At 48.5% G+C, this 20,540-nt stretch overlaps 1 protein-coding gene across 10 annotated transcripts in view; it reads left to right on the top strand.

The window, feature by feature from the left end:
• Positions 1-18,829, top strand: part of LOC138740791 (seipin-like) — a 49,018-nt gene extending 30,189 nt beyond the window's left edge. For 4 of the 10 annotated variants that reach the window (XM_069893882.1, XM_069893881.1, XM_069893889.1 and 1 more), the window contains 8 exons: positions 1,185-1,353; positions 6,292-6,484; positions 10,342-10,407; positions 14,877-14,942; positions 15,717-15,770; positions 16,130-16,174; positions 16,305-16,379; positions 17,950-18,829. In XM_069893882.1, coding sequence (XP_069749983.1) covers positions 1,185-1,353; positions 6,292-6,484; positions 10,342-10,407; positions 14,877-14,942; positions 15,717-15,770; positions 16,130-16,174; positions 16,305-16,379; positions 17,950-18,047 — 766 coding nt within the window. In that variant the 3' untranslated portion in view covers positions 18,048-18,829. Of the gene's footprint in view, positions 1-1,184; positions 1,354-6,291; positions 6,485-10,341; positions 10,408-14,876; positions 14,981-15,716; positions 15,771-16,129; positions 16,175-16,304; positions 16,380-17,949 lie in introns of those variants that run through there. The other 6 variants (XM_069893884.1, XM_069893883.1, XM_069893885.1 and 3 more) reach the window with 6 other exon arrangements.
• Positions 18,830-20,540: the final 1,711 nt, after the last annotated feature.

The raw sequence follows: 20,540 nt of genomic DNA, 5'->3' as shown, positions 1-20,540 counted from the left end.
TTGCCGGCTGTGGAGATCGACTCCCCAGCTGGTCCCCCCTCCCGTCGGTGTGTTTTTTTTCATGCGCATCGCGCATGCGCGATGTTGTGCACTTTTACTCGGCTCTGTGAGCCATTGTTGTAGTTCTTTTTCTACCGACCTGAGGTAGTGGGCTCCTCTCTCCACAGCGGGCCTCTTCGGACAGGTAAGGCCTTCACCTTTTTCCTCCGTTGTCTTCTCTTCCTCTCTTCTTTCCGTTGATTTTGATTTTTCTCCTTTTGTCTCCATCTTCTTTCCACCTTTATACTCACTTTTCTTTAACTTGTATTTCTGTGCCTTTGTATTTTCTCTTGTTTTTCCCGACTTTTCTGGAGAGGGCTGGAGTTCACCGTCCGGCCACTACTCCATCACGTGACTCCTCTGTGGCTAACAAGTCTGATGTAGGACAGGCAGACACAGTTGCAGCGGAAAATTGGTTGGTTGGGGTTGGGTGTTGGGTTTTTCTTCCTTTGTCATTTAGATAATAGTCCTCTTTCCTGTTCTTACTTCCAAAGTGGATAACCTCGCATTTATCCACATTATATTGCATCTGCCACATCTTAGCCCACTCCCCTAACTTGTCAAAATCACCCTGCACTCTCCTAGTGTCCTCTACACAGCCAACCCAGCTACCCAACTTCGTGTCATCTGCAAATTTTGAGATATTGTGATCCATTCCCACATTTAAGTTGATATATATTGTAAACAACTATGGCCCTAGCATGGAGCCCTGCAGTACCCCACTAGTCACTGGCTGCCATTCCAAAAATAACCCATTTATACCTACTCTTTGCTTCCTGTCCATCAACCAATTCTCTATGCACCTTAATACCATACCTCCTATACCATGCTTTTCAAGTTTGTACGCTAGTCTTCTGTGCAGAGCCTTATACAATCACGGTGTTGGCAGACTTTCATGTTTCACTTAACAGGGGTTGAACAGCTGTGATTTCTGAATGGTTGCGTACTGATATTGGTTATACTACACCCTGGTTTCTTGGCAAATGGCTGGTTAGTGGATATAGGATGATTGTGGCCATTTTCTCATTTGCTTTCCTCCCTCTTTTCCCTCCCATCTTCCCTTCCCTTCCACGCTCCCCCTTTCTCCCGCCTTCTCCCTGTGTTCTCTCCTTCTCCCACCCGCCACCTCCCGTTCTCTCCTGCAGGTACCTCCTGCACACCTTCCCAGTGATGTCAGCCATCATCGGCGTGTCCACCAACTTCACCTTCCTCTGCGTCCTCATTCTCACCAGCTACCTACACATGACCTGGGGTGGGCTCTGGCCCTCTGAGGGGGCGAGAGGTCAGGCAGTGAGCCAGCAGCCATTGGATGTGGTGAGTGATGCACAGGATGGGGGGATGGGAGGCTGGAGGGATGCGAGATTGTGGCCAGCAAGAGGCCAACCTTGAACGACTGCTGGGTTGACCTCGGGGTTACATCCTGGGATTGCCGGGGGAATCCTGGTGGTGCCCTTCCCAATCCTGAAATGCGCCTGTGCGGGGAGATGAACCCCACGGCCTATGGATCTCTGTAACAATTGCCCAAACTGAGCATTCATTGAGCAAGGAGCAGCTGAAGGATTTTAGAGTCACCCAGCACAGAAATAGGCCCTTCGACTCTGCGCCAACCATTCGCACAGATTCCACCCTGACCCATTCTTCACCACCACCCTCCTAGATTCTACCCAAACCCGAGAGGGCAATTTACAGTGGCCGACTAACTTCTCCTTGCCCCACCCCATGTCTTTGGCCCCTGAGCAGAAAGCCCTCCAAAAGGTAGTGGACAACAGTCCAGGACGTTACAGGCAAAGCCCTCCCCATCATCGAGAACATCTACAGGCAACGCTGCCATCGGGAGGGCAGCAGCCACCTCTCAAGGACTCCACACCACCTGGCACATACTGCTGCCACCATCAGACTCCTCAACGACCAACTCAATCAGGGACTCATTTTAGGACTCTGTGCACTTTATTGATCTTCTTTGTTCTCTGTGTTGCACAGTCAGTTTGTTTACATTTGTTATCTGTTTACAGTTATTTATTTGTTTACATGTTTACACTACGTACAGTTTATTTTTTGCACTCCGAATTAGTGGTAATTCTGCTGCGCCCACAGAATGAAGAATCTCAGGGTTGTATGTGATGTCATGTACGTCCTCTGAAAATAAATCCGAAATCTGTGCTTGATCTTTTGCACTGCGAAACCGAGGCTGGCCGCAAATTGGAGGAACATTTAATATTCTGTCTGGATATCCTCTGACCATATGGCATCAACACTGACCTTCACTTTCCCTTAATGCCTTCTCACTCATGTCTCTCCCTCACCCCAACCCTTCCCTCTCCATTCAGGGAGCTCCCTCCTCCCCTGCCTCCCCCATCACCTCACTTTTTCTTTTCCTCTTCTACCCATGCCTATCGATGGTCTGTTGGCCTGCGTACCTTCCCCTGCTCCTGCCTCCTGCCTTCCCCCCCCCACCAATTTATTCAGATGCCTGCCTGCTCCTTGCTTGTTCCTTTGTGTGGAGGATGCTAGGAGGGTGCAGGGTGATTTGGACAAGTTAGGCGAGTGGGCTAAGATGCGGCAGATGCAATATAATGTGGATAAATGCAAGATTATCCACTTTGGAGGTAAGAACAGGAAAGAGGATTATTATCTAAATGGTATCTGTTTAGGAAAAGGGGAGATGCAGAGAAACTTGGGTGTCGCTGTGCATCAGTCGTTGAAAGTGGGCATGCAGGTGCAGCAGGTAGTGAGGAGGGCGAATGTTATGTTGGCATTCATAGCAAGAGGATTTGAGTCCAGGAGTAGGGAGATCCTGCTCCAGCTGGACAGGGCCTTAGTGAGCCCACACCTGGAATTTTGGTCGCCTTATCTGAGGAGGGACATCCTCGCCATGGAGGGGGTGCAGAGAAGGCTCACTAGGCTGATACCAGGAATGGAAGGACTTGCATATGAAGAAAGGTTGGATAGACGAGGCTTGTATTCTCTGGAATTTAGAAGATTGAGGGGGGATCTTATAGAAACATATACAATTCTTAAGGGTTTGGACAGACTAGATGCGGATAGGTTGTTTCCAATGCTGGGAAAAACCAGAACCAGGGGTCACAGTTTAAGGATAAGGGGATAAGGAAAAATTTCTTCTCTCAGAGGATGGTGGATCTTTGGAATTCTTTGCCACAGGAAGTCATTGAGACCCGTTCCTAGTCAACATTTAAGAGTAGGTTAGATTTGGCCCTTGTGGTTAAGGGGATCAGTAGGTATGGGGAGAAGGGAGGAACCGGAAACTGATCAGCTATGATCACATTGAATGGCGGTGTAGGCTTGAAGGGTCAAATGGCCTCCTCCTGCACCTATTTTTCTCAGGGCTCAGGGTTATATCCGTTTGTTTCCTACGCATGACCTACTCAGTTTCTCCAGCATATTTGTGTATTGCACTCTTGTGATATCTACCGTGGAGCTGCACGATGAAATCCAGTGTTGACAGTTGCTTTGAACAGGGTCTCTCCATCAGTCCCTACCTGCGGTTACCACAGGAGCATGGTCACAATGCTTTGGGCGATAACCAAGTTGAGAGTTTATTGTTGTACACAGGAGTACAACAAGCAAATGCTCTGAAATTCTTCCTTGCTGCAGCCCACAGGGACATAAAATACCCCGACAACAATAGTGTAAAGTAAATTTACCACAATGTGCCGTGACAAAAAGAGACGATAAATAGGTTTCATGGTTAACACAACACTTTTACAGTGCTGGGTGACTTGGGCTCGAATCTACTACTGTCTTCAAGGAGTTTGTACCCTTGCCCCGTGATCTCCGGGTGCACCAGTTTCAAAAAGTTTTTGATTGTCACATAATAATACATAAAAATATAACGTATCTGATGTACCTCAATTATCGTCTGATGTAAGGCAAGCAGAGAGTCACCACGATCATTGCCCTTCTACCCTAGCAAGAGGCAAAAGAAAAGCATAAATGTGTCCCTTCTGGTTTCACCTCCAGCGCTCCTGCATTGGCAACCCAAGGTTCAGCTCCAAACCTCCGATATGATTAGGAAGCTTTCAGCACCTGAGGCCCTTCAGGACTCCTTTCTTGCCCTCAACCCCCATCCTGATACAGTCCCCCTGACTGCAAGTCACCTACAGCCGCTGAGCCCCTTGCTGGTCCATTGCTTTGGCCACCTCCTCTGCTTCTCCTCAATGGGGTGTCATGAACTAACAACCTTCTCAGTTTTGTTTGGGATTAAAGAGACTTTATTAGCTATTTTTGCAATAGCAAAACTTCTCCAGACAATGGTAAATTCAAAATAATATTTTTAAAAATTAAACTATAATAACATGACATTTCTTATTTATCTCTAACTCTAAATTTAAATCCCAACTATGTGCAAATGTAAATGTGTGTGTGTGTGTGTGTGTGTGTGTTTTAAAGTCCCAAACTCTGAAAAGTCAATTTTAAAACTTCAGCAACATTTTAGTCTTGCTTGAAGGTCTTCAATTTTCAGTTCAGAAATAATTATAAACCACTTTTAAGCGCATCTTCAGGCCTCTTTAAACTCTCGATAGGTTGTCCTTCAGAGATATTTTCCTTCATATGAATGATTTCACAAACTCCCTCTTGACTTGCCTAAGAGTTCTGGAGTGTGTTTACTTCTCCTGAATGAAGACTTTTGGAATCTGTGTTCCAAACGTTGAAACTGCCCTCTTTATCTTAAAGAGACAGTCAGAAGTGGGCTGATTTATTTAAAAGCCACTTATTCTGTGTTCTCCTTTTCCTAGGAGTAACAGAGGCAGCTTTTCCTCCCTCTGCAGGAAATATTGCTGCTGGTCAGTTCTGCATCTTAATAGAACGGCAGGTTTCTTCAACTGAACTCTTTGACTCCCATTTCAATAATATATTTCTCATGTCACATGGTATATGACATCATTTCTGTCTTTGAAGTTCTTTTCATCCGGATATGCTAAAAGCATCTAAGTCCACTTATTTATAGAACGAAAGTAATTAACTTTGATGGTTCTCTCCTGATTCCAGGCTGTCTGGAATTTACTAACAAAATGGCTTCTTGTGTGACAATCGCAAGAACCATCATAAAAAAATCTTTCATCTCTTCAACTGCAGTCAGCAGCCATTCCGTCTTTTAGACGGGCTTCTGTGGTTAATGGTGTTGAAAATGCAAATGCATTTGATGACGCCGAAGCCAATGACCAGCTGCAAAGAGCCATGTTTGTTCAAAATGCTAATGTGTTGTCTTTGTTTCCCTGACCACCCAAAACTAACTTATTAAACCATATCTTGGTAAAATATAGTTTTAACATTAAACCAAGGATTAATATTACCACAGATCCATTACAAGGGGGGGGGTGTTTCCCCATTTCTAGTGTCCTGTGCCAGTCCGCTGCTCCTCCAGAGCCTGCTACAATCAGCACAGACACCACCACCTTGGGCACAGTCCTCAGCTTCTCCCCGAACTCCAGTCATGCCTTCACAGACTCCAGCTCGGCCATATCTAGCCAGCCCGTCACCCTCCGGTCCGTCCCTCCAATCAGCCTATGAGCCCGGTCTCCCACCCTCCAAGAATGTACGAGGGGGGAGGGGGTGTTGAAGGTCAAATGGGATATTTGGGCAGCAGTGGCTCATGTGTCGGAAGTGCTTGTTACCAGGCTGTATGTCTACATTAAAAAAAAAACCCAACCTCCACCCCTATCCCTGACAATGTATTCCGGGCACCCACTCTGTGTAAAATAAAACAGCTAGCTCTGATGTCTCTGTTTCAGGGAGGCCTGGTAAGCACAAGGTTCGAATCTGGCGTTGTGATAGGTTTGTATGTTCTCCCCATGTCTGCGTGGGTTTCTCCCCCCCCCCCCCCAGCCTCCCAAAACACGAGGGGTTTATAGGTTAATTGGGGTGTTTAGACGGCACGAGCTCATAGCCAAAAGGGCCTGTTATAGTGTATCTATAAATTTTAAAAAATAATTAAATTTAAGATAATTAAAATAGGAAAGTATAAAGATATATCCATAGTTTCAGTTCAAGAAAAATAATCAGGTGATGTTTCAGATCTCAAGCTGGTCCCGTAGTTTACAGTTTGGGTAATGGTAAAACAGGGAGGTTCAAGAGCCTGATAGCTGTTGGGGATGAAGCTATTCAGCATAGTTCCCCATGTAATGAGTGGCTACCGTCGGTGGTTCTGTGTAGCTGCCTCAGCCACGGTCTACTCTAATGCAACCGACATGTTCTTTTTCTCTCCCCCTCCCTCCATGACTTCTATATCCGCAGCAACTGTCCCAACACCTGGAGACAGGAGGACGCTCTCATTCACTGCCATCTCATTCACTGATCAGCCTGGTCTCGTCGCACAGCCCACTATCAGCGTCTTCACCCAACAGGTCTTCTATCCAGCAGCACAGGCTGTCTCTGTCGTCAAGGCAGGCCCTGTCAGAGGCAGACCACCACACTCCTGACGTCACCAGTGAGTTCTTCATTGTTACTGTCTGGTGAATGGAAGTCGGCAAATGTCCCATCAAACTAACCCAGCGAACAGAATGGGTAAAGGAGCATGTTAAATGCACAAAGGGTCTTGTGCCATGCAAGGTCTAAGCAATGCAGAGGTACCACTCCACCGTCCCATCACACACACCCAGGGTCGACACAAGGTGAAGCTCCCTCCACACCGTCCCATCACACACTCCCGGGGTCAGACACAAAGTGAAGCTCCCTCCGCAATGTCCCATCACACACTCCCGGGAACAGACACGGAGTGAAGCTCCCTCCGCACCGTCCCATCACACACTCCCGGGGTCAGACACAAAGTGAAGCTCCCTCCGCAATGTCCCATCACACACTCCCGGGAACAGACACAGAGTGAAGCTCCCTCCGCACTGTCTCATCACACACTTCCGGGTTCAGACACAGAGTGGAGCTCCCTCCGCACCGTCCCATCACACACTCCCAGGGTCAGACACAGAAAGAAGCTCTCTCCGCACTGTCCCATCACACACTTCCGGGTTCAGACACAGAGTGAAGCTTGCTCAGCACCGTCCCATCACACGTTCGGGGTCAGGCACAGAGAAAAGCTCCCTCCACACACTCCTGGGATCAATCACAGAGTGAAGCTCCCTCCGCAACATCCCATCACACACTCCCAGGGTCAGACACAGAAAGAAGCATTCTCCGCACCATCCCATCACATACACCCGGGGTCAGACACAGAGTGAAGCTCCCTCCACAACGTCCCATCACACACTCCCGGGGACAGACACAGAGAAAAGCTCCCTCCTCGCTTTCCCATCATGCACTCCTGGGGTCAGACACAGAGTGAAGCTCCTTCCACACCGTCCCATCACACACTCCCAAGGTCAGACACAGAGTAAAGCTCCCTCCACACCATCCAATTAAAACTCATTGAGCATGGGTTACACACAGAGCAAGCTTCCTGTTGGTTTGGTGTAAGCTTGTCATGGACACACTGATCTCTTTTCTCTGCCAAAATACATTTTGAATGACTGCTGTCATAATACCTTGAATATCAAAACGGTGAAAAACATTTGAAAGATGCAAATAGAGTGTGTGCTTCTTGCCCTCAGACTGGAGGGACGAAACAGTCCAAGTATCTGGTTATATCCTTGCATCGGGACAGAATTCGTGAATGGGGAAGTGGCAGGTCTAAAGCAGGGAGGGGTAAGCCAGGCAAGTGATTGGTGGAACTGAGGGAAGAGGGGCAGATGGATCCAGGTGGGGGAGGGAAGAATGGAGATTGGGACAGATGAGTGATGGACTTCAATCCCTGGAGCGTCAGAGAAGAGGGGTATTTCATGGAGTTACAGGAAGTTATGAGGGGTACAGATAGAGTAAATGCAGGCAGGCCTTTCCCACTGAGGTTGGATGAGGACATGGGATAAGGTGAAAGGTGAGATATGTAGAAGCGTTGAACAATACAGCACAGAAAGAGGCCCTTTGGCCCTCTCGTCTGTGCTGAACTATTACTCTGCCTTTTCCCATTGACCTGCGCCCAGACCATAGCCCAGATAACCCCCAAATTCATGTTTTTTTAAAAATTTTCTTAAATGTCAAAATTGAACCTGCATTCATCACTTCAGCTGGCAGCTCGTTCCACACTCCCACCAAGTGAAGAAGTTCACCGTAATTTCTTGAAGTTATATTTATTTAGAAGAGCTGAAGAGCCTGAAGAAAACTGAGGTCCTCCATCAGCCACCTCCCCACCATGACTACCAGCCCCCCCACATCTCCATCGGGCACACAAAACTCAAAACGGTCAATCTCGGCTGCACCATTTCATCAGATGCAAGGATCGACAATGAGATAGACAACAGACTCGCCAAGGCAAATAGTGCCTTTGGAAGACTACACAAAAGAGTCTGGAAAAACAACCAACTGAAAAACCTCACAAAGATAAGCGTATACAGAGCCGTTGTCATACCCACACTCCTGTTCGGCTCCGAATCATGGGTCCTCTACCGGCATCACCTACGGCTCCTAGAACGCTTCCACCAGCGTTGTCTCCGCTCCATCCTCAACATCCATTGGAGCGCTTTCATCCCTAACGTCGAAGTACTCGAGATGGCAGAGGTTGACAGCATCGAGACAACGCTGCTGAAGATCCAGCTGCGCTGGGTGGGTCACGTCTCCAGAATGGAGGACCATCGCCTTCCCAAGATCGTGTTATATGGCGAGCTCTCCACTGGCACCGTGACTGATATCGCCTCAAACCGTGCATCTTGGCGCCTCACAGTTTGGCGGGCAGCAACCTCCTTTGAAGAAGACCGCAGAGCCCACCTCACTGACAAAAGGCAAAGGAGGAAAAACCCAACACCCAACCCCAACCAACCAATTTTCCCCTGCAGCCGCTGCAACCGTGTCTGCCTGTCCCGCATCGGACTTGTCAGCCACAAACGAGCCTGCAGCTGACGTGGACTTTTACCCCCTCCATAAATCTTCGTCCGCGAAGCCAAGCCAAAGAAATTTATTTAGACGTACAAGCACGGTAACAGGCCCTTTTGGCTCATGACCAATGACACCCAATTGACCTACTAACCCTGGTAAGTTTTGGAGGAAACACGTGCGAATTCCTGACATTGCTGGTTTCAAACCCCCGTCCTGATCACTGGCGCCATAACAGCATTGCACTAATTGCTGCTGCCCCTGATATCATGCTCTCTTGAAACACCCCACCTTTTACGCTTTACCCAGGCCTTCCAGTTCTTGTCACCCTCGACCTCAGTGGAGAATCCTCTGCTCACATTGACCCCCTATCTATACCCCTGATAATTTTGTACGCCTCATTCTTCGACATTCCAGGGAACACTGTGGGGGGATGGGGGTGGAGGGAAACCTTTTCACGCAGAGACTGGTGAGAGTGCCAGCTGAAGTCGTGAATGCTGCCTGGATTTTGACTGAAAAAAAAATTTAGATATGTGTATGGGAGGGCAGGTCAATGAGGTTAGGCAGAATAATGGTTCGTTAAAAATAGTAACGCAGAAACTGCTGGGGGAACTCAGCAGGTTGAATACCCCTTATCCAAAATGCCTGGCACCAGTAGTTTTGGATTTTGGAACACCATTTTAAAAAATGCATTCATTCACTCAGATATATGTAGTCACATTACAATACAAATATTTACATATGCATCTTCACTCTATGATGCACTACTTATGTCCCATTCTCTAATTGGGATTCCTGAACTCTATTATGTATTACCTTATGGGACCACAAACAAAAAAAAAGTTTCGGATCAGTTCGGTTTTTAGGTATTTGGATAAGGGGTGTTCAACCTGTATCATCAATGTTTTGGGCCTGAGCCCTTCATCAAGGTGTGCGTACTCTCAAGCCTGAAACGTCAGTAACTCCTGTGGACGTTCCTCACTGGTCCGCCACCATGGGTTGTCTCCTCTGCTTCTCCTTCTCAAACCGGGGGGCAGGATGGTCTCCCCATTTTCTGGCTCTGCGCCAGTCCTCCACTTCCCCTGAATCTGCAGCCTGCCATTGATCATAAGCGCCGCCATCTTGGCCCCAGATCCCGCGGTCGCGGGATTTGAAATGAAAACACTCCGTACAGAGCTGCTGGACTGTGTGGTTGGACACCGCGGAGGAGAGCTGTGTCTCCGCTCCTCACGGATGTGGGGGGGTTACAGCAGTTTTGGCAGTGCCGCCATTTTTGTTGGGAACGTTTACCCAGGAAGCTTCCTGTCTGGGCTTAAATCTGGTCCAGCCAAATCAACGAGGGGTCCCACCCTCCAAGTTTTTTCCACATTGGCTGCCCTGATGAAGCGGTGCGGATCCAATTGACCCAAACCCTGGTCTACTTTTCAGGCATGTCACAGGTCTCACTGGGAATCTCGTCACGCAGTCTCGTAATGGCCGAAAGTCCTTCAAGAGGTAAGGGGGATCGATCATCTGAAACTGCTCCCTGTATTTTTCTCAGCCATGTCACTGGCCCGTCCCAAAATACCATGTATGTCAACATATAAGGTGATTGGGTGTATAAGGGCAAACTGCCAATATTGGGAAGTGCTGCTGCTACAGCTGTTTAAGGCATTGGTGAACTGTGCTCATTTCTGGTCTCCGAATTATAGGAAGGATAATAGATAAGGTGGAGAGGATGCAGAGAAGGTTTACAAGGATGTTGCCTGGCTTACAGCATCTGGATTACAGGGAGAGTTTAAGGAGATTGGGACTTTATTCATTGGAACGTAGACAGTTGAGAGGGGATTTGATTGAGGTATTTAAAATTATGAGGGGAATAGATAACATAACATAACATAACAATTACAGCACGGAAACAGGCCATTAGGCCCTTCTAGTCCGCACCGAACCAAACACCCCTTTCTAATCCCACCTCCCTGCACAATGCCCATAACCCTCCATCTTCTTCTCATCCATATACCTGTCCAACCTTTTCTTAAATAATACAATTGACTCCGCCGCCACTATTTCTCCCGGAAGATCATTCCACACAGCTACCACTCTCTGAGTAAAGAAGTTCCCCCTCATGTTACCTCTAAACCTCTGCCCCTTAATTCTTAACTCATGTCCTCTTGTTTTAAACTTTCCTCCTCTTAACGGAAATAGTCTATCCACATCCATTCTGTCTATCCCTTTCATAATCTTAAATACTTCTATCAAATCCCCTCTCAACCTTCTACGCTCCAAAGAATAAAGACCCAATCTGTCCAATCTCTCCCCATACTCCAGATGCTTAAACCCAGGCAACATTCTGGTAAACCTTCTCTGCACTCTCTCCACTCTGTTTATATCCTTCCTATAACACAGAACTCCAAATTAGGCCGCACCAACGTCTTATACAATCTCAACATCACCTCCCAACTCCTATATTCCATGCAATGATTGATAAAGGCCAGCATACTAAAAGCCTTCTTCACCACCCTATTCACGTGAGTTTCTACCTTCAGGGAACGATGTACCGTCACTCCTAAATCTTTCTGCTCTTCTGTATTCCTCAATGCTCTCCCATTTACCACATATGTCCTATTCTGATTCTTCTTACCAAAATGAAGCACCTCACACTTATCAGCATTAAATTCCATCTGCCATTTTTCAGCCCACTTTTCTAAGCAGCCCAAATCCCTCTGCAATCCTTGAAAACCTTCTTCATTATCCACTATTCCACCTATCTTAGTATCGTCTGCATATTTACTAATCCAATTCACCACCCCATCATCTAGATCATTAATGTATATAACGAACAACAATGGGCCCAATACAGATCCTTGAGGCACACCACTGGTCACCGGCCTCCAACCTGACAGACAATTATCCACTACCATTCTCTGGCCTCTCCCTTTCAGCCAATGTTCAATCCATTTGACTATCTCAAAATTTATACCTAAAGACTGCACCTTCCTAACTAACCTTCCATGTGGTACCTTATCGAAGGCCTTACTGAAGTCCATATAGACAACATCCACTGCGCTACCCTCATCCACATTCCTAGTCACCTCTTCAAAAAATTCAATCAGATTGGTCAAACATGACCTTCCTCCCACAAATCCATGTTGAGTGCTCCTGATCAGACCCTGTCTATCCAGATGTTTATAAGTACTATCTCTAAGAATTTTCTCCATTAATTTACCTACCACAGACGTCAAACTTACAGGCCGATAGTTGCCAGGCTTCCTCCTTGAACCCTTTTTAAATAACGGAACCACATGCGCAATGCGCCAATCCTCCGGCACTATCCCCATATCTAATGACATTTGAAAAATTACCGCCAGAGCCTCTGCTATTTCCTCCTTCACTTCTCTCAATGTCCTGGGGAAGATCCCGTCTGGTCCCGGAGACTTATCCACCTTTATATTCTTCAAAAGCCTTAAAACTACACCTTTTGTAATCTCTATATTCCCCATATTTACCCAATTTGCTTTTTTTATCCCACATCTCCCAATATCCTTCTCCTTAGTGAATACTGAAGAAAAGAAACTGTTCAATATCTCCCCCATTTCTCTAGGTTCCACACACAGTTTTCCACTCTGATTTTCTAAGGGACCAATTTTGTCTCTAGCTTTCCTCTTACCATTAACATATTTGTAGAACTCTTTTGGATTAGTTTTCACCCTGCTTGCCATAGTTTTCTCGTACCTTCTTTTAGCTTTCCTAATTCCTCTCTTAAGATTCCTCTTACATTCACTGTATCTTTCAAACATCTCCTTAACTCCATGCTTCTTGTATCTTGTACGCCTAGACATGAGTAGACTTTTTCCCCTGAGTTAAGGGAAAGGGGACAAAACTTTAGGAGAAATGTTAGAGGATGCTTCTTCACACAGAGAGTGGTGGCAGAATGGAATGATCTTCCGGATGAGGTAGTTGCGGCAGGGTCCCTTCTGTCATTTAAGAGAAGGTTGGATGTGTACATGAATGTGAGGGGGTTGGAGGGTTATGGGTGGTGAGCGGGAGGGGGAGAACTAGTGGAGTTGTTCAAGTGAACTGGCATGGATTTGAAGGGCTGACATGGCCTTTTCTGCACTGTAAACTGTTATATGGTTAATTTCCACCTGAAGGTTTTGAGCTGTATTTGCTCGATAAGACTACCCCAAGTCTGGCACTTACCACCGAGATCTTACTGCCCCAATAGTCCTTTACCACCCATCCCACGGACCAGTGGAGTGATGCTGTGAAGCCCACCACAAAGTCTTGGTTATTTAAAATGTAGCCAATTAATTTCAAGTAACGGCAAAATATGGTCAATTATATGCCATTATATGCATCAAACATTCCCAGCTGGTGTAACACAGGCAGTAGAGTCATAACTAAGGCATCAGTTCTTTTACAGGAACAAACAGGATTCAATTTACTGTTGTGTAATAAAGTCAGTGTAATATTACACAGAATTTGTTTTCATCTACTGTAAAGCAGACCGATTCGCCATCGGCAGAAATTGCCTGAAGCGCCTCTTACGGTCAGAGAAAGACCCCCCCTCCTCCCAATCTAAAGCCGTCTGCAGCCTGGGGTGAATCCCACGACCGCAGTCGCCAGTAGCCCGCTGCCTGCGTGCGTCTGCCACCGTGGTCACCGCCCCATGGGTCGTCTCCTCTTCGTAAGGGGGGGAGAGTGGTCTGGAGCCCTGCGCCAGTCCTCTGCTCCCTCCCCCCCACCCTGAGTCTGCAACCCTGAGTGGCAGCTGCCGATCACAGACACTACCATCTTGGGTCCAGACCCCCGTAGTTTCAGTATTTTTAAATAAAACCACTGTTGGCTCCATTTATGGGCCTGCAAGGAGCTGAGGGCAGTTGGACTCGGGAGCGCTGTGTCTCACCACCCCCCCCACCCCCGCGGATCCAGACCAGTGGCAGCGCCGTATTTCGCCATGTCATGGTGTTGTACAATTTTACCATTTATCCAAAATTGATATTAAACTGGTCAAGGCAAAATTTAATTGTGATTGGTCTGAAGAGGCAGCGTGAACAGGACACTCCCTGGGACCCTGGCTGGTTGCAAATGGCGACCGTTAGCATCGTTTGCTGCTGTTATTTAAAGGTATGCTAGACAGATTTTTAATGTTTTAACATTACTATTAATCCAGCTTTCCCAATGTAAGGTTCAGTAGAAAAATATTTAGTGGAAAGACTGTCTGAGTTATGCAAGTGTTTTATGCCGTTCTCCATTGCCACGGGAACTCTCTAAACCACAGAATATTACGGTTCGGATTTTATACTTGGTGTATAAGATGACCCCTGGTTTTGGGGTGACCTTTTTTAAAGGTCCAATTTTGTCTTACATGCTGATCTATACGGTACGTTCTGTTCTCATTCTTGCAGCATACATACAGGTCCTTCGAACCAACTCACCCATTCTGATCAGGCTGCCCATTGAGGCACCTCCAGGTTCAAGAACAATCCTTCTTTTCCAATACCTCTCATGCTCTTGAACCTCCCCATACCTACCCTAATGATGAACTACCCTGGGAGCCATCAGTCTGCACTCGTGAAATATCACTATTGCTAACCGTTCACATTTATCTATCTCCTGATATCGCTGGGCAACAATCTTTTTCCCCCCCAAAAGGTTTTGCTTCCTGAAAAATTGGACAACTTCAAGCTGAATACGAAGATAATGTGAGATTGAACCCCTCACTGGCCCTCTGCCCCCGTCCCCGTCCACGAAGGGTCATCTCCTATGCTTCTCAACAGGGGTGTCACCTCATACCTGGTACAGTGAGAAAACACACACAGATGTTTGCGTCATTGGGGAATTGAGGGCTAAGAGGAACAGGTGGGTTAAGTGGGGCTGAATCCACAGTCAGATCTGGTGCCATCTCTTTCAGTGGTGGAGCAGACTCAGTGGACCAGATGGCTCCTGTTCCTCATGCTTGCATTGCCCTTCCCTTTCAGACAACTCGGCAGTCACCACCGGAGGAAACGTGAGGGGCTCAAGATTGTCGCAACATCTTTCAAGCGGTACGGCCTCAAACGCGACCTAACTCTCTGTCTCTGCTGGACTGCATCTTTGTATGTGAGTGGACGCAGTCACTGAGGCCAGATCGAAGATGGTGAATGATGTCCAAGATTCACTCCACAGGAGCAGAAAGCAGGCCATTCGGCCCAGAGTCTGCTCTGCCATTCCGTCGTGAGCTGCTCCACTCAGCACCACTCTCCGGCCTTCTCCCCATAATCTTTGATACCCTGACTATCCAGATCTCTGGCTTAAACACACCTGGCCTCCACAGCCGCACTCTCTGGAACTTTACGATTAGCGTTGCTGTTAGGGCCAGCACTTTTGCAGCTCCTGTAACCCCGGCTTCGAATCCATTGCTGTCTGTAAGGAATTTGCACATTCTCCCCGTGTCCGCCTGGGTTTCCTCCCACCGTTCAAAATCTACCAGGTTCATTGGGTGGCACAGGCTTGAGGACCGAAAGGGCCCGTTACCGTGCTGTTTGTCTGAACATTTTTTTTAAATTTAAAAATTAATTTACATTGAAATAAATTCCTCCACCACTCTATTTTCAATGGGTGCCCATCAATCCTGAAGTTGTCCTAGACTCCCCCACAACTTTGCCAGGTCTACACAGTCCAACATGCTTCTAGGAGGGTCGTCTCCCCTTATCCAAGAGCATTCAAATGTTCCTCATACGCCAATCCCTTCTACGGGGATTGGTAGGTGCCGGATAGCGGGGACTTTATTATCTTTTGTGTGTCATTAGTCCCCTAAACGGCCCCCTTGTTTTTTCCAGACACCGTGGCAGGAAACCAGAGCACCTCAGGAATCTCTCTTCACAATCCAAACGGTAGGGGGTTCAAATGATCCTCACGCTACCCCTGCAAGTTAGCAGGGTCGCTCTCACGGAGGGGGACTAACGTGGGGGGCCTGGGGAATGATAAATACAATCCAGCAGTAGCGGGGATCTGAAATAAGAATGCACGCGATCATCACTTTTCTTCCTCCCTGTGTGGCTATAGCAAGGAGGAATTTCAGTGTATCTGTACGTTGTACTCCTGTGTATGACAATAACTCCATGGGGGCTGCCTCACTCTCCCCCCGAGCTCCTCCAACTCTTTTACCACCTGCTCACCTCAGTCTCTGCGCAAGGAGGTCCCTTTCAAATCGTTTTCCTTCAACCTACGCCCTCTCGTTTGTATCTTTCAGGACTGGCACTGGAAACGGTTGGAGCAGGGGAGCAGCTCCTCGCAGGTACGTCGAGTGACCACCTCAGCACTCTATGATTTGGGTTGGCAGATGGCAAGGCTGGGAGCAAGGGGGTGGTGGGGGGGAGGGTGTTTCTACCCCTGACCTGACAGGATACTCTCCCCCACCCTTACAGCAGAGGCAGCAGCAGACGCGTCTGTACCTCTGACCAGAATCCAGGATAGCGCGACGGCAGCGGCAGCAGTCACAGGTATCACCACCCCAAAACAGCAGAGAGCCATTCAGAGCGTCTCCCCGTCCCATCCACCGTTGGGGGGGGGGGGGTAGGGGAGAGTGATGACTTTCTGGGCTGTAACCAGATGATGGGAATGTGCTCAGGTTTATGGAGTTTGGTGTTGACCCCCAATGTACACCCCGCCCCTCCCCCCACAAAGCCGGGGGGGTAGCTAACTGGCCAACCTGTCCTCTGTGTGGGGTCAGACTGGATAGATTCTCGGAGTTCAATAGCACGGTAACAGGCTCTTTCGCCCAATTTCACCAGGCTAGTTGCCTGAATACAGCCCTCTTCAGCTTTTCCACATCCCTATCTAAGTATCTATTGCATGTTACAATGGTCCCAACTCTAACTCTGGCACCCTGTGTGTGGGAGAGAAAAAAATGTCTCCTTGTCCCTTTTAAATCTCTCTCCTCCCACCATAAACCTTTGCCCTCTGGATTCACCTACTCTGACAGAAGGTGGCTGTGACAATCTGACCTTAACACGATCTTATAAACCTCTCGGATGTTTCCCTGCCTTGCAGCCCTCCAAGTCCCAGGGGGACTCTTGCGAATCTTTTTGCCCTCCTCTCCAGCTCGGTGCCATCCTCCCCACAGCTGGCCAACCAGCAATCCTCCAGGTGTGGTCTCCTGTGGATTGAGGGCAAGAGGTTCCCTCACTCGACATAATTTTGGCCCACTTAATGATTACCGTTACCAAGAACGGCTTTTTATTTTGTACGATTGGTTGGATTCCAGTCCTGCAAAACCTTCGGCCCATCTAGTTGGTGCCAAACTATTATTTATTATGCACCCAGTCCTTACCCACCCCCACCCCCCAAATCCATGTGCTTGTCCATATTTCCTGTAGTTCAGTGACCAAAGCTGCACACAATGCTCCAAATTTGGCCTCAGCAATGTCTTATACAACTTTACCATAACATCCAAACTCCTGTACTCAATACTTTGATATATGAAGGCCAATGTGCCAAAAGCTCTCTGTACAACCCTGTCCACTTGTGACGTCACTTTCAGGGAATTATGCATCTGTATTCCCAGATCCCTCTGACCTACCACACTCCTTAATGCCTTACCGTTTACCATGTACGTCCTTTCTTAGTTTGTCCTTCCAAAATGCAAGACCTCACACTTGTCTGCATTTATTTCCATCTGCCATTTTCTGGCCCATTTGTCCAGCTGGACCAGATCCCTCCGCAAGGTTTTGAAAACCTTCCTCACTGTCCACAACGCCTCCAATCTTAGTGTCATTTGCAAACCTGCTGATCCAATTTACCATGTTATCATCCAGATCATTGATACAAACAACAATGGTCCCAGCAACAATCCCTGAGGCAACACCACTAGTCACAGGCCTCCAGTCTGAGAAGCCTCCAGTCTGAGAAGCATCATCCACCGCTACTCTCTGGATTCTCCTGTTTAGCAACTCTCGCCATCAGTGGTCCTGTCTGCCGGATACTAGAGCCTTGGGGGCGGGAGAGGAGTGTTGGAGATTCCCTTCCTCTCTGGCTGACTGACCCACCCGCCTTTGTCTCCTTGATCCACAGTTTTCGACTATCCTGAAGATATCAGCTCCCCCTTGGATACCAGCAGGCACTTGAATGCTGTGATTGAGAACTCCCAGCAACCCCTCCCATTCCCATAATACTGGGTGCTGGGTGGGACTGCAAAATGAAACATTTAAAACTTAGACATCAAGAACAGGTGGGGGCAATGACTGTGGATAGAAGGGCAAAATGGCCTGTTCCAGGACATGGGTGGGGGCTGGGATTGGGCTAGTATGTGCAGAATGGCCTATTCCTGGCCATGGATGGGGCAAGGATTGGACTAGTATGTCCAGAATGGCCTGTTCCTGGCCATGGATGGGGGCTAGGATTGAGCTAATATGTGCAGAATGGCCTGTTCCTGGCTATGGATGGGGGCTAGGATTGGGCTAGTGTGCAGAATGGCCTGTTGCAGGTCATGGATGGGGGCTAACATTGGGCTAGTATGAGCAGAATGGCACATTGCTGGGGGCTAGGATTGGGCTAGTATGTGCAGAATGGCTTGTTTCAGGACAGAGCAGCGATCTAAAGGTGGGTGGGTGGCAGGATTGCAGATTGAATGGGTAGGATGGGGTGGGGGGGAGGGGGAAGAGCCCACAGATACATTCCCCCAATGGGTTTTTTAAAAGATATTTGTAATTAAAATGAATGCACTCCTTCAGCAAGACCTCAGCAGACACTTCGGTTATTGGGGACAGGATTGTTCCCTGCTGACTGGCCTCACCAGAGCACTGGTTCTCAACCTTACTCCTTCCACTCCAGTAAGACACGAAGGTCTGCAGACACTGTAGTTGAAGTAAAGATACATGACCAATGTTTCGGGCTTGTATTCATCAAGGTGTGGGGTGTGATTTAACTTTGCTATATAAAGGACTCTGTTTGACCTGCTGAGTTTATTCACCACTCACAGACCACAAGGAATAATCCTTCCTTCACCAACCAGAGCACCTATGGTGTAGGATGCAAATGGTGCTTTGTGATTAGTAAGGGGCATGCGAGTTGAAAGGTTGAGAACCCCTGCCATTGGGCCCACTACGATGCCTGCAACATTCAGAGCCCTGCCTCCTTTGCTTGGCCGCGTGCCCCTGAATAGGTTTATAAAAGCTCCCATTTCCCCCACCCTGCCATTTCTGTGCACCCTTCGCTAAAACCGACGCCACGCAGAGCAGGCTGCACTCTGTGTCTGCCTCCCAGAACAGGGACTCCGAGCGAGTCCAGGAGGAGCCTGGTTCTTCTCCCAGCATCAAATCGGAGCTCCCTGCAGAGGGCAGCGTGGAGCCGCAGAACTGCAGTGGGGGGTGGGGGGGGCGAAGCAAGCTCCTGCCACGCAGAGTTTAGATGCAGCAATCATTGTGGAGAGGGAACTTCACTCTGTCCGAGCCATGGAGTGTGATAAGACGGTGTGAGGGAGCTTCACTCTGTGTCTGACCCCAGGAGTGTGTGATGGGAAGGTGCAGAGGGAGCTTCACTCTGTGTCTGAACCCGGGAGTGTGTGATGGGACAGTGCGGAGGGAGCTTCACTCTGTGTCTGACCCCAGGAGTGAGTGATGAGACGGTGCAGAGGGTGCTTCACTCTGTGTCTGAGCTCGTGAGTGTGTGATGGGAAGGTGCAGAGGGAGCTTCACTCTGTATCTGACCCCGGGAGTGTGTGACGGGATGGTGCGGAGGAAGCTTCACTCTGTATCTGACCCCGGGAGTGTGTGACAGGACAGTACGGAGGGAGTTCCACTCTGTGTCCGACTCCGAGTGTGTGTGAAGGGATGGTGCAGAGGGAGCTTCACTCTGTGTCTGAGCTCGTGAGTGTGTGACGGGACGGTGCAGAGGAAGCTTCACTCTGTATCTGACCCCGGGAGTGTGTGACGGGACAGTGCGGAGGAAGCTTCACTCTGTATCTGACCCCGGGAGTGTGTGACGGTACGGTGTGGAGGGACCTTCACTCTGCCTGACCCCAAAAGTGTGTGACGGGACGGAGGGAGTTTCACTCTGTGTCCGACCCTGGGAGTGTGTGACGAGATGGTGCGGAGGGAGCTTCACTCTCTCTCTGACCCCAGGAGTGTCTGATGGGACGTTGCGGGGGGAAGCTTCACTCTGTGTCTGACCCCGGGAGTGTGTGATGGGATGGTCCAGACGGAACTTCAATCTGCATCTGTCTCCTGGGTCAGTGTGGAGGGAGTTTCACTCCATGTCTGACCCCAGGAGTGTGTGATGGGGACGGTGTGAGTTGGCTTCACTGTGTGTGAGAGACAGGGAATGTGAGGACCCAGATAGTTAGGGCCTCCAGCTAACAGCTTTTACAACCCGCATAATCTTTGGCCAGGACCAGAAACCCTCAACCATCAACTCACACCATCTCCTCACAGCAGAAGAGTCTGCCTCACATTTTATTCAGAAACTCCAGACTGGCCACAGAGTGACTGCTGTGCTTTCTCCAGAGACCTTCGTCTCACTGTGGACCAGACTTCAATCTCAGGTGTACAGACTCTCTCCCCCAACTTGTGCTGAGTGGAAGAGAGCCCTCAGTCAGGTGTGTGAGAGAGAGCCTGTACTCATTCACACTCCACTGGGAGCCACAGACAAAATGCAAGACACCAGTG

The sequence above is a fragment of the Narcine bancroftii genome, chromosome 8 (genome assembly GCF_036971445.1).
Source record: "Narcine bancroftii isolate sNarBan1 chromosome 8, sNarBan1.hap1, whole genome shotgun sequence".
NCBI classification, from domain to species: Eukaryota; Metazoa; Chordata; class Chondrichthyes; order Torpediniformes; family Narcinidae; genus Narcine; species Narcine bancroftii.
Note: the sequence above shows the minus strand (reverse complement) of the source record. Positions and strands in the feature narration are given on the sequence as shown.